General features: G+C 36.4%; 1 protein-coding gene and 1 long non-coding RNA gene across 2 annotated transcripts in view; one reads left to right on the top strand and one right to left on the bottom strand.

The window, feature by feature from the left end:
• The first annotated feature begins 1,726 nt into the window (after positions 1-1,726).
• On the top strand, positions 1,727-7,567 carry LOC117963780 (transcription factor Jun-like). Its single transcript, XM_058994022.1, has 2 exons — positions 1,727-2,213; positions 2,462-7,567. The coding sequence occupies exon 2, from the start codon at positions 2,626-2,628 to the stop codon at positions 3,664-3,666; it is 1,041 nt and encodes a 346-aa protein (XP_058850005.1). The 5' UTR covers positions 1,727-2,213; positions 2,462-2,625; the 3' UTR covers positions 3,667-7,567.
• Positions 7,568-8,481: 914 nt separating this feature from the next.
• The window catches only part of LOC117408775 (uncharacterized), a 40,505-nt gene continuing 35,002 nt past the window's right edge, over positions 8,482-13,984 (bottom strand). Inside the window, exon 4 of the long non-coding RNA XR_009307943.1 lies at positions 8,482-8,695. This is a non-coding gene — a long non-coding RNA (uncharacterized LOC117408775). The remainder of the gene's footprint in view (positions 8,696-13,984) is intronic.

Genomic DNA, 13,984 nt, shown 5'->3' with positions numbered 1-13,984 from the left:
ATATATTTTGACAGTTCTTTCTAGGTTAACTTCCATGATTGCATGTTTCTTTCAAATATTTTCAAGAGAGCAATTCAAGTTGAAAATGTATTTTTTAACTGTTGATATTCACCAATCTCTAGTGGTACTTTTTTCATCAATCTTGTACAAATGCAAATGCACATTTTTGGAAGAGGACGGGAGTAATAGATGCAGCAAAAATTCAAGATTTGAGAAACCTTGCAAGAAGGAGCAGTTACATGATTAATGTTTTTCCGGTAATTTCTTGCTAGTTTTAAACTATTAATACTTTTCTGAAATCTCGCGTTAGCCTTTGCACTTGCTTAAAGGCCCTAAGTGTCCGAAAGTGCCTGTGCCAATAAAAATGCTCTATTGCAGTGAGTAGTCAGCCAATCAGTGAGTCAGAGGGGTTTTGATGGAAAATCTCAGTAACTGAATTAGCTTTCCACAAAAACAACACAATAAAATCAATACATTTTCAAAAAAAGTAGAGATGTTGAAATGTCTGCCATATAATGGACTTTCAATGCATTCCTTTTCTGCTCTTCCTAGCTAAATGTTATGTATGCTTTAGCATTTTCAGTTGCATTTTTAGCAATGCATCTTTTTAATATCTTTTTTAAATATCTGTAGATGTTTCCTATGCAAATTTAGAAAGGGCTGAGTAAAATGTGCAGGCTGCACAGCTTGTTATTAAATCCTCTGCAATGTCTGCAGTGAATCTACTGATTTTAAACAATTATGCTGCAGAACTATCACACCTAGAGTAAACCACAAGATATGATGCAGACAAAATGAGCATGTCTTAGCAGACAGACATTTTGGGAATGAAACATTTTTCGTCTTAGATCTGTGGAGTGCAGGTTTTGTGAGAATTCTTTATCAAGACTGGATAAAACAGCAATACAAACATGGAGGCTGGTTTTACAGTCCCTGATGATCAACTAATTTGGGACTACTGAATGATCGGATGTGAATATAGTTAATAATCACTTGTGGAAAGCAGCGATTTAACAGAAATAAGGAGTGTCCCTCTAGTATTTACAACAGTATAGTTGGAAGATTCAGTAACTAAACTGTGCTACACTTACAGTACCCATAGTCTACTGTAGTTCCCTTTGAAGTACCGTGTCTTATCACTTCATCATAATGTAATTATAATGACAATGTATTGCAGTTTACAGTTTATTGTAGCAGTACAGTACAACATACATATTTGTGTAAAGGTTGTCTTACTTCCAGCTTTTCGTGTTCAACCATAACAGAACATACCGGTAACACGAAATAGTACACGACTGGTTTAAGCGTACCTGGTAGAAATGCAAGGTGATGCGTTCTGTAAATTTCCCAGTGAATGCAGTAGGGTCCTCTATTATGCGGTGGTGGCTGCCGTATTCTCTTGCTCCTTTTAATCTTGTGAAAACAAATTGTATACACAATTTTACTTTCACTTATCGTAACCATTCAGTCTGGGGTTCCCACAGTTGCAATGCTTAACATCGCGTGGGGGCACTGCATACCCACAAAAGTTTCGCTTGCACTGTGTATGATTCTGTACGGTAAACACACAATTTACAATAATACATTAGGCATTCGTATGACTAAGAAGAAAAAAAAAACTTTATGCAGATATCTCACCATATACTATGGAGGAGGAGGTAGTAAATGTGACATCAGTATAGTTTCAGGAACTGGAGAGAAAGAGGGCGTGTTATTAGTAATCAGACAGGCAGAAAGTCCCAGACTCGAACTGTCATCAGTCGGGGCCAGACGGGCATAGCAGACGTTAGACTTTAGCTTTATACCCAAAAAGGATATCATAAAAATAAATTATAGCACAGCAAGAAATATTGAAATACACCTGGAATATTTGAACGTATCAAATTTTTTTTCTTTCTTTCTTTTTTTTTATTTTTTATTTAAGGAGATGTTTATTCAGCGCTGCGGCGATTACATTCTTCTATGAAATAGCCGATGTGGACCCACACCGGGCTTGTAAAAGAATAAATAAATGCCTTCAATGGATGTTATTTCATATTTTTGTTTACCAGTCTGATTATTAATCAAGAAAGGTCTAGGTGAATTGGATATTCTCTGGAAACTTTAATAAAAAAAAGACATAACCTGTAACCTGAATCAATTGCTGAAACGCATATTTCCACGCCACACTAGGCACTGATTCCCTGCATGCTGAACCTGAAATAGATTTACCGGTAAGTTACATTTTATATAAAATATTGATGTTACATTAATGTATATTTTACCATATAAGTATATGTTTGAGTTATAAAGTCAGATTTGCAGTACGCTATAAATCTATAGTATTAATTGATGAGCTTGTTGCGTTTGGAGCCTGCTTTTGAACGTAGTCTTAACGTTAAGTGTCCGTGTTTTATTTATTTATTTGTTTATTTATTCATTAATTTATTTATTTAATAAAAGATATATTCTCTTCTAACAGGTATAATCATTAATTTACCATTGAGCGCCAGCCAGCTGGACACTTACAATTAAAACAAACCACACCATGCTCAGTGCATGATGGCTTTCTGGGAATTTTCAACCTTGTGATAAATGCAAATCAGATTATGAAGTTATTATTACACTGTGTCAGAGACGGGTAAAATGGAAACCCCTTTCTATCACGATGATGCCGTGAGTCTCCAAAATGCTGGACAAATCCCAGACTACAGCACCAGGTATTCGAGCCAGAAAATAATGAGCAAGAAAAACATGGCTGCGCAGAATTTCTCAGGTCCTGTGGGCAACAACTCGGGTTTGAAGCTTTTACCTGGACAGAGTGGCTGCAATGGCAATTTAAATTCGAATAATCCTGGTGTTGACAATAACACAGCTGGCTCTTTAATGTCTTCTACAGATGTGAACCTCTTAAAGCTGTCCTCTCCTGATTTGGAACACCTTATCATCCAGTCTAACCAGGGGCTTGTTACCACCAGTCCTGCCCCAAACTCCACCGGTAACCCTTTTATGTACAGAAACCAGGTCACCAATGAGCAGGAGGGCTTTGCTGATGGATTTGTGAAAGCCCTGGCAGATCTCCATAAACAGAATCAGCTCGTCGGGTCTCCCATCTCTCCATCCTCCACAATGCAGGTACCTTTCCATAGAAATGTCCTTCCCAGTGGAGAGATGCCCATTTACACCAACTTGACACCGAGCTACAACCATGGCCAGATCACTGTTTCTGCTTCCTATTCAGGAGGTCAGAACCCCTACACTGTCACTGGTCATGGATCAGTGCACCCTGGTCTTGGGCAAGGACATCATCCCATTGGGAGGGGGATAGACGAGCCCCAGACAGTGCCAGAAGTGCCCCACCTCCCGGGGGACCCCTCCAGCTCTCCGCTCACCCTCTCCCCCATTGACCTGGAGACCCAGGAGAGGATCAAAGCCGAGCGCAAGAGGCTGAGGAATCGCATCGCCGCTTCTAAGTGCAGGAAGAGGAAGCTGGAGAGAATTTCCCGCCTGGAGGAAAAAGTCAAGGTACTGAAGACACAAAACTCAGACCTGGCCTCCACAGCTAATGTCCTGAGAGAGCAGGTGTCACAGCTCAAACATAAAGTCATGAATCATGTCACCAACGGGTGCCAGATAGCAGTGAGCACAGCTACCCTGGCAAAGAGTGGGGAAAGTGCCAGCTGCTGAACCACCTGTGTGTTTGAGTCACTGTGAAGAAATGACACAGTAAAGAAAGATTTCTCAAGCAGCTCTGCAATGTAAGGCATCTATAAGGGTACCCATACTATGCCCGTACTGAATTTCAGAACTGTGATTTAAAGAACAAAAATGGGAGGAAAAACTTTGGGGTGGAGCCCAATAATAACTTTGAGCTTGAGTTTGTTAACACATAGTAGCCCTTGACTGGTGCCATTTATTGAATCTCAGACTTTGCACATCTATACGTAATTTATATCAAAAAGGGAAAATATACCTCACAACCTTTACATTGTGGGTTACAATCCGTAAGACTCCAGCAAGCAATGAGCAAACCAAACTTAGAAATGCAAACTATGGGCAGACTATTCAGACACATTTATTTTAAGGAACTGTTGTTTTACAATTGGAAACATATCATTTGATGCAGGAAGGAGGTTCTTGATTTTTTTCGACAGCATCCAAAGGGACAGCACTTCTTGAACACCCACATTGAAAAATGTGACTCAGTACAAACGTAAGCTTTCAGATATTACTGCTTTATGATGTCACTTCTTAAAGGAAATAGTTTCTCTTACTACAAACCTCTTTTTGAATTTGAAAAGGAACATATGATAAAGTGTATCATAATGTGAATTTTATTTTTATGTAAACTGTTTTACAGAATAATAGGTGTGCAAGGTACCATTTAAGGTCTACATACTGTATGTACTGTATTTAAGTTGTGGCTACAGCCATGTTAGAATGTTTTTGTTTGTTTCAAATTAATTCTGTAATTCTCCAATCAAGATGCTTTTTAACCTTGTATTGGCAATATCACTATGAAAAAGTATTTAGTGTATTGTATGTTTAAGCTTAAAGTGGGCAGTTTATGTTCACAGAATTACCAATACCCCCTGCTCATATTTAAACTGTAACTTTATGAATTACTGATATCATTCCATGACTGAGAAATGCTCAGATGCTACATTTACTCTAAAAGTGGATAACCATTGAACATTTCTTTACTTATGCTTTTTGCATATTGTGTAAAAAAAATAATAATACTTTACACACATTGAATTAGCAGAGGGCTTAGATTTGTATAGTCTTTAAACACATGTGTTTCTATTCTTTTAAAGATGCTAAAGCGGTATGTAAGAATTTATTTATGCAAAAAAATGCATCTTTACTATTTATGTTGTTTGTGTAAAAATGTTTAAATAAAAAGATGAGTGTCTGGCAGACACTTGTATTGTTTTGGGAACTAAACATTGCACTTGAAACAAAAAAAAACATTAAATAATGTCTAATATTTATGCTATATTATTGTTAAATATGTAGGGAAATTATATACAGTGTCAAAGAAGGAATTTGTTGGAGTGACATTTCTTGAGTAGACATGTATAAGTATTTTTTTTTATGAAAGCTATTAGGATGATTCATTTCCTAAAATATAGGGAATCTTACTTAAAAATTGCAAAGTTTGTCGCACCCAAAATTAAACTTTTGCTGTTTGTGTAACTACTCAGATTGTTCCCTTGCTATGTAGCAATTTACTGATTTATTTGAAGTACAGGTTCTATCTCTGACTTTGCAATGAATGCATAAAGAACTGTTCAGCCTTGATATCAAGCAGTTGCTTACAGTTTGTGTTTGAACATTGATAGTAACACATTTGTTTTTGAGTGCACTGAATAATTGCTAAATGCCTTCCATATATTGAGAGTGAACTTTAAAGTGAAATGTAAAGCTGTTACCGAACATCAAGTGTTGTTAAGAATATATTTATTTTTTGAAACTTGAATACGGTTTTTGATGTTGACTACAGTTATATTTTTATATAAAAAACGTAACGTTCTCGATAAAAAGAGGACAGTGTGAAAGAGTAAAGAGGTACTACCTTAACTGTTTATTAAACTTTGACCATTCCAGCAAGCGTTAATTTATTAAGGTTGTATTCAAAGGGCAGTCCTAGAATATATATATATATATGTTTAATTGTTTGTACACAATCCACAAAAATCTGTATAATTTAATGCATCAGGTGGAATCGACAATAATAATGCCTTATTTATGAACCAGGCACATTTTTCAAATTTAACAAATCATTTCTTAAATATATTCTATACTATCTGATTATATATTCATATTCTCCACTTGCTTCATACTATAGTCTGGTCAGGGAGAATGAGTGATTAGATCTGTACCACATTAAGCCTTGAAACAAGTTTTAATTGGTTAAGCTGATTAGTAATACACTACACCTTGTAGTTTGCATCTGTCTGTTTCCCAGTGGGTGCTTGCAACCAGATTTAATTTCCACAAAACGGATTGGGTTAGGAAATCTTCTTTACTAATACCAGAAAAATGAGTGTGCTGAGTGGCGCAAGGAACAAGACATGCAGCTATTTCTATTGGTTTGAGTTGGCTTTCACAAGGATAGGGAGTGACCCTGGCCAAATCCAGCCATTAGGCTACTGAAGATCTTTAAAACAAGAACTGAAAGACTGCTTGTGGTTAATGTGGAAATGAATCCTCCCTTCAGCTTGTAGTACGTCTGTTCTGAAGAACAGGGTTCAGAAAGAGCAGGAGTAAGCCTGAGTCATTTTCAAAGGCAAGATGAATCTGCATGATCGGTTGCTGTTAGTCTGAGTAACACCAAATTAGTAATAAAAAAAAAACAGAATTAAATAAGTAATGCAAGTGTGTGTCAGGATAGAACAGTTAATTCAGAGGCAACCTACTCTGCAAATCATGTCTTTCAGTACGGCTGATAAATTAGATTTTGATTAACTAGGCATTCATAAGCCCAATACAGCGCTCCAAAATTTAGCACAGGCTTTCAGAATGACTTCACACTTACTGCAAGGTTGATTAAAAACAGGAATAGCCTAAACTCAGAATATCATAGACATTTAGTAGGAAAGTATATCTTTCAAAGGTCAATTTGGTCACCATGTAAACTTGAAGCTGTTGAAACCCTAACCCTAACCCATGGTGTACTGCATGCTTGAATGCTATGGAAATCAATGTAAGACTACAGTTTGATGTGTAATTGTGGTAAATTGTTGTTTTTATGTTTATAATGTGTGGTTAGACTGCTAGGGTTGCCAGTTTTAGATTGTTCTGCTTCTTTTGTTTAAGTTAAAGCAGTGCAAATGAGATGCCTCGCCCCTCACTGAAAAACTTAAATGACACATTTGTGCAAACAGCCTGGCCATTTTTCCCTAATACCATTAGTTCTTTCCTATGAAGGGCCTTTGTAGGATAGTGATATTGAATTGTTGTTTATGTGAGTGTGAAAAAAACAAAAACAGACATTTCTGTATACTTTTCTCCAGAATTCTGGTTGATCCCGGTCAATTCTTATATATATATTCAAGAGGACTGTTGCCTGAATACAACCACTAGAAGAGAAGAAAATAGTATTTTGTATGACTAAAAGGCGTCTTGCCTTGCTTTTCTTTAACACATGTTCTCTCGTTTAATATTCTTGAGAAATGTTCACAGTTTTGTTGGAAAATACAATAATATAATAAATTGGTTTAATTATCAAGCGCCCATGAATAATTGAGTTATTGTTTGGATTATGAAAGGTCAAAGGTCTCTTGATGGCAAATTATTGAGAATATTTATACTGGTTTTCCAACTACAGCTTATTTCAAGAAAGGCATGTGCAAATGGGTAACATCGCACTTAATTCCCATCTGCGTGGCTTGTTTTAAGGTGAAAGTTCATTAAGGTGATTGTGTGTAGGTTTTTATGGAAAGACACAATGTGCAGATTAAAGCATGTTGTTTTCAACACCAGATCTAAGCAATTATTTATGAGGGTGGATACGTAAAGGAAAGCAAGGGAATTTTTTTTTATTAATGTAATTAAGCCAATAAAAATGCTTTTCAAATCATGATCTCCTTTTTTGTTATTTCAAATCAAGCTACTCTGTTGTGCTTTTTCTTCTAGTGCAGGCCTCAACAGGAAGTGTTATGGCTATTATTGTTGCTGTGGGGGAAACAATGGTGATTGTGTATAAAAATAACTGGTGACAAAAAAAAGAGAAAAGAATGCTGTTGTAGTATCAAAAAACTTGCTTTTCAATGTTTATTTCTTATTTAGTAACTTGGTATGTGTTTTAAAAGCAGAGTACTGTAGAGTACTGACGTAAGAATAAAATATTTTATCAAAATATTAACTGGATTTGGAAGGTTGCAATATAAAATCAATATAAAACCATTTGCCAACGTTGGCCCAAGTATAAAAGTATGGTATTAAGTGTTCATGGTTGAGCTAACCACAAACATTTCTAACCCTGCAAACAAGTGAGCAGGCACATACAGGGGGTACATTTCCTGTACTTTCAAGTGAGAATGTGTTCAAATGCATACCTATTCATCAATATATGTATCCTCTGCTTATACTTGAACCAACCCCCACTTAAAAAGCATTTCCACAGGCTTAAACCTCACAGCTTTTGAAATTAACATAAATACTCGAAATCATACTCGTACTTAGATTTACTTGGATAACGTCACTGGTTAAAACCGGACGTGGTATTAAAATGCATCTCTGGCCCTGTGTTTTAATGTTTATTTAACAATGCTTTTTATTGTTTTGATGTCCTTATGTGTTTTGTTAATTCTTGTTGTGCGATAATGTATTTATTATCAAATGATATGGGATGTGTGTGATGCGGTAGAGATTAACGTACACAGTGAACATCTAGATCAAATTGCAAATCTGTAAGATGTATTTATTGTGTATTAATTTACAATTCTTAGGGGTGTGGAAGGCCTCAAAATAACACAAAGAGTTCAGTAGTTTCAATAAAATGGTGCACAAACGTTTATTTACACAAAACAACAACAACAAAAAAAAGACAATTATTTATAAATATTTACACAAGTCCTGGGGGGGAAGCGAACACAGAGAGCAAAGTGTATCATTAAACAGTATCGCTGTTCATTTGCAGGACGAGGTATCCCTGCTGCGCCATAGGTATTGCTCTTTGGTCTTCTGAAGCACTTGTTACCTTGTTACTCTGCAGGAGATAAAACAGGAGAGTTTATCATGTAATACATGTGTTGCTCTCGCTTCCCCGATCCCAGGAACACTGTCCTGACCAGTTTAGAGTCTCTTTTGTACACCTTGGCTCCGCCCCTTACCCGATTACCTGGGCTTGGAACCAGGTGTATCTCGTACCCCTCCACCAGCCTCCAAGCAGGCCGACTCTTATGGAATATTAAGCCCGTAGTTGCCGGAGCCTGCTGAATTTCATCTACCCTGTCACAGGGGGATTATTGTGATTGGGGAGGGGGGGGGGGTCCTTATGTACAATACATAGTAAAGCATGATAATATCAGCTATGTATGATGAGAAGACAAAACTGGAAATGGTTCATCAATTCACGCTGATTTTACCCTTTTCCCATTAAAAAATAAAATCTACTACAAAGATAATAATAAATACATTTCACTGTGCTGCTGGGCAATGTCCCACCTTCCTGACTTGTATCTATCATTGATTCATTCTGAATACTTTTAACCCGCCCCAACTACTGAGTGACAGCACATTCCTACATTTCTATTGGAGACTCCGCTTGTGAGATTTAAAACAAGATTACAATCAGGAATGGAGGCTTGTAACGGGATTTAAAGCTGTATTACAGTTAAGATACAGAAGACTTAAAACAGAATTGTGGCGGAATGTAAAATAATGCCTACACACAAAAACCCAGGGATTTCGTTGTGGAAGACAGCAAAGGAAAAAAGGTACAACTTAAGTGTGCAAGTACTGTTGAGTTACTACTATACATATTTTGACAGAAAAAAAAAAACGTAGTACATTAATGACTTAGACTCTGGTATGGTACGCAAACTTGTTAAATTTGCAGACGACACAAAAATAGGAGGAGTGGCAAACACTGTTGCAACAGCAAAGGTCATTCAAAATGATCTAGACAGCATTCAGAACTGGGCAGACACATGGCAAATGACATTTAATATAGAAAAGTGTAAGGTACTGCACGCAGGCAATAAAAATGTCCACTATAAATACCATATAGGAGATACTGAAATTGACCTCATCTAGAATATTGTGTTCAGTTCTGGTCAACTCACTACAAAAAGGATATTGCTGCACTAGAAAGAGTGCAAAGTTGAGCGACCAGAATTTTTCTGGGTTTAAAAGGCATGTCATATACAGACAGGCTAAAAGAATTGAATCTATTCAGTCTTGAACAAAGAAGAGTACGCGGTGATCTGATTCAAACATTCAAAATCCTAAAAGGTATAGACAATGTCGACCCAGAGGACTTTTTTGACCTGAAAAAAGAAACAAGGACCAGGAGTCACAAATGGAGATTAGATAAAGGGGCATTCAGAACAGAAAATAGGAGGCACGTTTTTACACAGAGAATTGTGGGAGTCTGGAACCAACTCCCCAGTAATGTTGTTGAAGCTGACACCCTGGGATCCTTCAAGAAGCTGCTTGATGAGATTCTGGGATCAATAAGCTACTAACATCCAAACAAGCAACATCAGCCAAATGGCCTCCTCTCGTTTGTAAACTTTCTTATGTTCTTATGTTCTTAATAACACTTAGCTCCACTCTGTAAGAGACTGTCACACTGGCCCCTCCTCCTTTCCCTCTGGATTGCCTCTCTGTCTTCAGACTTGAGATTGACAGTTGCCACTGCCCTATTGGAGCCATGAGCTGATTCAATGCATTTTTTTACATATATTCTTTTTCCCTGAATAACGAGTAATAGCAAAATTACTCGTGTATTACTCGTACTTGAAAAAAATGGCCATACTTACAAATACTAGCTTGTGCTTGTGCTCGGGTACAACCCCACCAACAATATCACAGGCTCTTAGTTGAACTTTGCATGTTTTATATTCAAATGAAATGTTTCACCAACATTTTATAGTGCTTACAGTAACGAGAGATTACAATAAAAATATATAGAACCCACACTATGTCCCTGTAGAGATGTGGCTTTTACAGTAAGCACTTCTAGAATGATAATGTTTTTTTTTCTGCTAATGTAGAAGTGTGTTCAATGGTGTCTACTAATGTCTCAAATTAAGTTGCACCATAAAAAGAGGGAAATAATGTGGGTCAAGAAGCAACACAGTATTTTTTGATTGAATTTACCCCTTAAAATATTAAGTTATACATCCTTGAGCTTTTACCACCCCCTGATGAAAGCCTGTGCTGTCTTTGCTCTTGGCTACACTGGTGTGCAAAAGTCTCAGACACATTCAGGAGTTACAATATATATCGATGTTATGAGTATCAACAATTTACTCAAAGCCTCCACTAGTGTTTTCCACTATTATAACAACTTTGACTGTTATTAATACAGCTTAGTTTGGGTGAGAAGAACCCAAGCTTGTCATTTAGAAATCTTTAATTCACATTGATCAGAATCTTCAAAAACGTGTGATCACAACAACTCAAAGTAAACTATAAATGAGCAGCTAATATAAAGGGTTGTTGTAGCTAATCCATCACATTTATCCAGTCGTTCTCAACCCGGTCGCGAGAATCTTAAAAAAAAAATAATAATAATTTAACATGTATACGTGACATGATGTTCTGTAGATGGCGCGGGATGATTCTGTGGTAGTATTAATATTTTATTTAGCTCAGGCAGATTGGATACACAATGGTTGGCTACAACTTTTTTCAGATCAGCCCAAAGTATTTCTATTGGATTGAGATCTGGTGATTGCGAAGGCCATTGCAGAACTTTTATCTTTGTTTTCTTCAAGAATTCCAGAGTTGATTTAGCCGTATGCTTTGGGTCGTTGTTGTGTTGGAAAATAAATTGTCTGCCAATCAGCCTACGAACAGATGGTATCATTGTACTTTGCAGAATGTGTTGATACATGGCTGTATTCCTTCGATCTTCAATTACATTCATGTATCCAGTCCCTGAACTGCTAAAACACTCTCATATCATGATCAAACCACTTCCATTTTTAACTATATGTATGGTTTTTATTCATTGAAGGCTTTCCCTTTTTTTCTCCAAATATTCTGTGGTCCAAACAGAGAATTTTGTTGAAGAATGCTTAAGATTCCTGTTAATATTTCTTAGCACATTTTCTTTAAAAGTTGTTTGTAGCGAGGTCTATGTGTACAACTCTTCTGTGTTCTGTGTTCAGGTACCTTTCTATAGTTCTTTCATGCACTATTATGCCTGATGCTTCTAAATCTTGAAGTCCTTGGCTGTTAATCTTGGATTTGTTTTAGCTGCTCAGACTTCTTTAAAGTGTTTCAGTTGAACTTGTTCTGATTACTTCTTGATCGTTGCTCTGATTGTGGATTTTGATATTCCATATTTCTTAGATACTGTTCTGCAGCCATTTCCTTTGTTGTAGTTTGCTATGTGTGCTTTTCTCAAACGTGAATCCAACTCCTTTGTCTTGACCATCACCTGCTGTGTTGCCAAAATGTTCTTCTTCAACAGATGCTGAAAATAATTACCTCTTTTCTAACTATTGACTTTATAATGCAGCTTAATTACTGTGTAATGCTTTTCAATCAATTAATATATTTTTGAATTAGTCCTATTCAATTTTTACAGACTTTTAATGTAAAGGTGCCAATACTTTTGTCATGAACAAATATTTGAAATTACTTAAGTGCTTTTTTTTAATTATAAATATTCTATATTATAAAACGATTGTTAGAATGCTGTATGCTGATTGGTCCATCAGGGTTCCAAGCCGTTACAATATCCAGCACAATGTCTGTATCCTTATACAAGAGAGTTAACACATGGGATGTTAAATATACACATAGGGTGAAATTCTATAAAAAAGCACCCCTGTTATTCCCCTGTTCTACACAGGCATTTAACAAAACTTCCCAGAGGCTCTGCAGATATGTGTTTGAGGTAAAGGAGTTTTAGCATTTCAACACAAGTTTTTCATTGGATTTGCAAATGACATGGTATGTTTCAACAGTATCCTCCTTTGACTGGAACTTTGATTGAAGAACATTTAAACAGGTAAAAAAACACACAGATCATGAAGCTATATTTTTTGATAGCCTTTTAGTAGCAAGACCTTTTACAAGGCTATGGCTCAGAGGCACCAAAATAATTTCCTGCAGCACCCGATTTTTCTCTAGAGGTCTCCCAGCCAAGTACTGACCCAAACTTCCCAAGCTTCTCAGATCAGACAAGATCAAACTGTGGTATGGCTTCAGGTATGTATGAAAAATATACAAACTCCAAAACAATTTAATGGGCACCAGATTAACCACTAGTAGGGAAATACACTTGAGTAGCAAAGTCACAACTAGAATAGGTTTTGGTTTTAAAACAGCATACCATTAATCATGCCACATAACCTAACCACAAAAAAGAAGCCTTTTCTTAGTTTTAATTTCACCTTTTTAAGTTCGCCTTAATTGTCTTTTGAAAACCGTTTTATCAAAAATGTAGCTTTTCAAGAGGCACGTGACAGGCATTTGCCCATGCATAATTCAAATTTCAAACACGTGGTTACTGGAAAATGTTCTAGATATGCTGCAGTGCCGTGGTTAAAGTCCTTCACCGCTAAACGTTCTTGGAAAAATACTGTTATTATGCAACCTCTTTGCTGTTTTATGGCCAAGCTGCCCATCCCTTCCAGTGCTTTGTTTTAGCATAACAACTGAACCTTGATTACACTCTAAAACCAACATGGATCCACCCACAGACTGCAAGACTTTTCCTGTAAAGAAGTAGTTTATTAAAGAGGACGGGACTTCCAGTAAAGCACATGGAATGGAGGGTCATTGTGAAACTGAAAGTGATACGTCAGCCTGGGGAATTTTGCACACAGGGAATTTCACTGTGTAACCTGGAAGTGTAACATGTGTTTATTATAATTTGCTTGAAACTATCTTCACGTTTACTGTATGAATGAATGTTGAAGGTTCAGTGCTAACACCCCAAAACAACTTTTTTCTTATCTCAACATTTCTTTTTATGAATGTGTTTCAGTTTATAGTTATTTAGACATTCTTCCGCTCATAATCAACCAACACAACAATCACACACTAAAAGGTCACTGTAAACAAATTAATTTACAATAACAGTTTAATTTGAAAGCCTAGTACTTAAATCATACATGTGTGTGTGTATATATATATATATATATATATATATATATATATATATATATATATATATATATATATTAGCTGAATGAAGCACCGACCAACAAATTAGTAGGGCTGACCATTGCCTGTAACATCTTTTAAAGCGTGTCTTTTTACAAATCATCAATTACAGAGCTTTAATGTGCCAGTAGTGGATAGAGCCATTTTA

Source organism: Acipenser ruthenus, chromosome 2, assembly GCF_902713425.1.
Source record: "Acipenser ruthenus chromosome 2, fAciRut3.2 maternal haplotype, whole genome shotgun sequence".
Lineage (NCBI taxonomy): Eukaryota > Metazoa > Chordata > Actinopteri > Acipenseriformes > Acipenseridae > Acipenser > Acipenser ruthenus.
The sequence above is the reverse complement of the archived record's forward strand: the minus strand, read 5'-3'. Positions and strand labels throughout refer to the sequence as shown.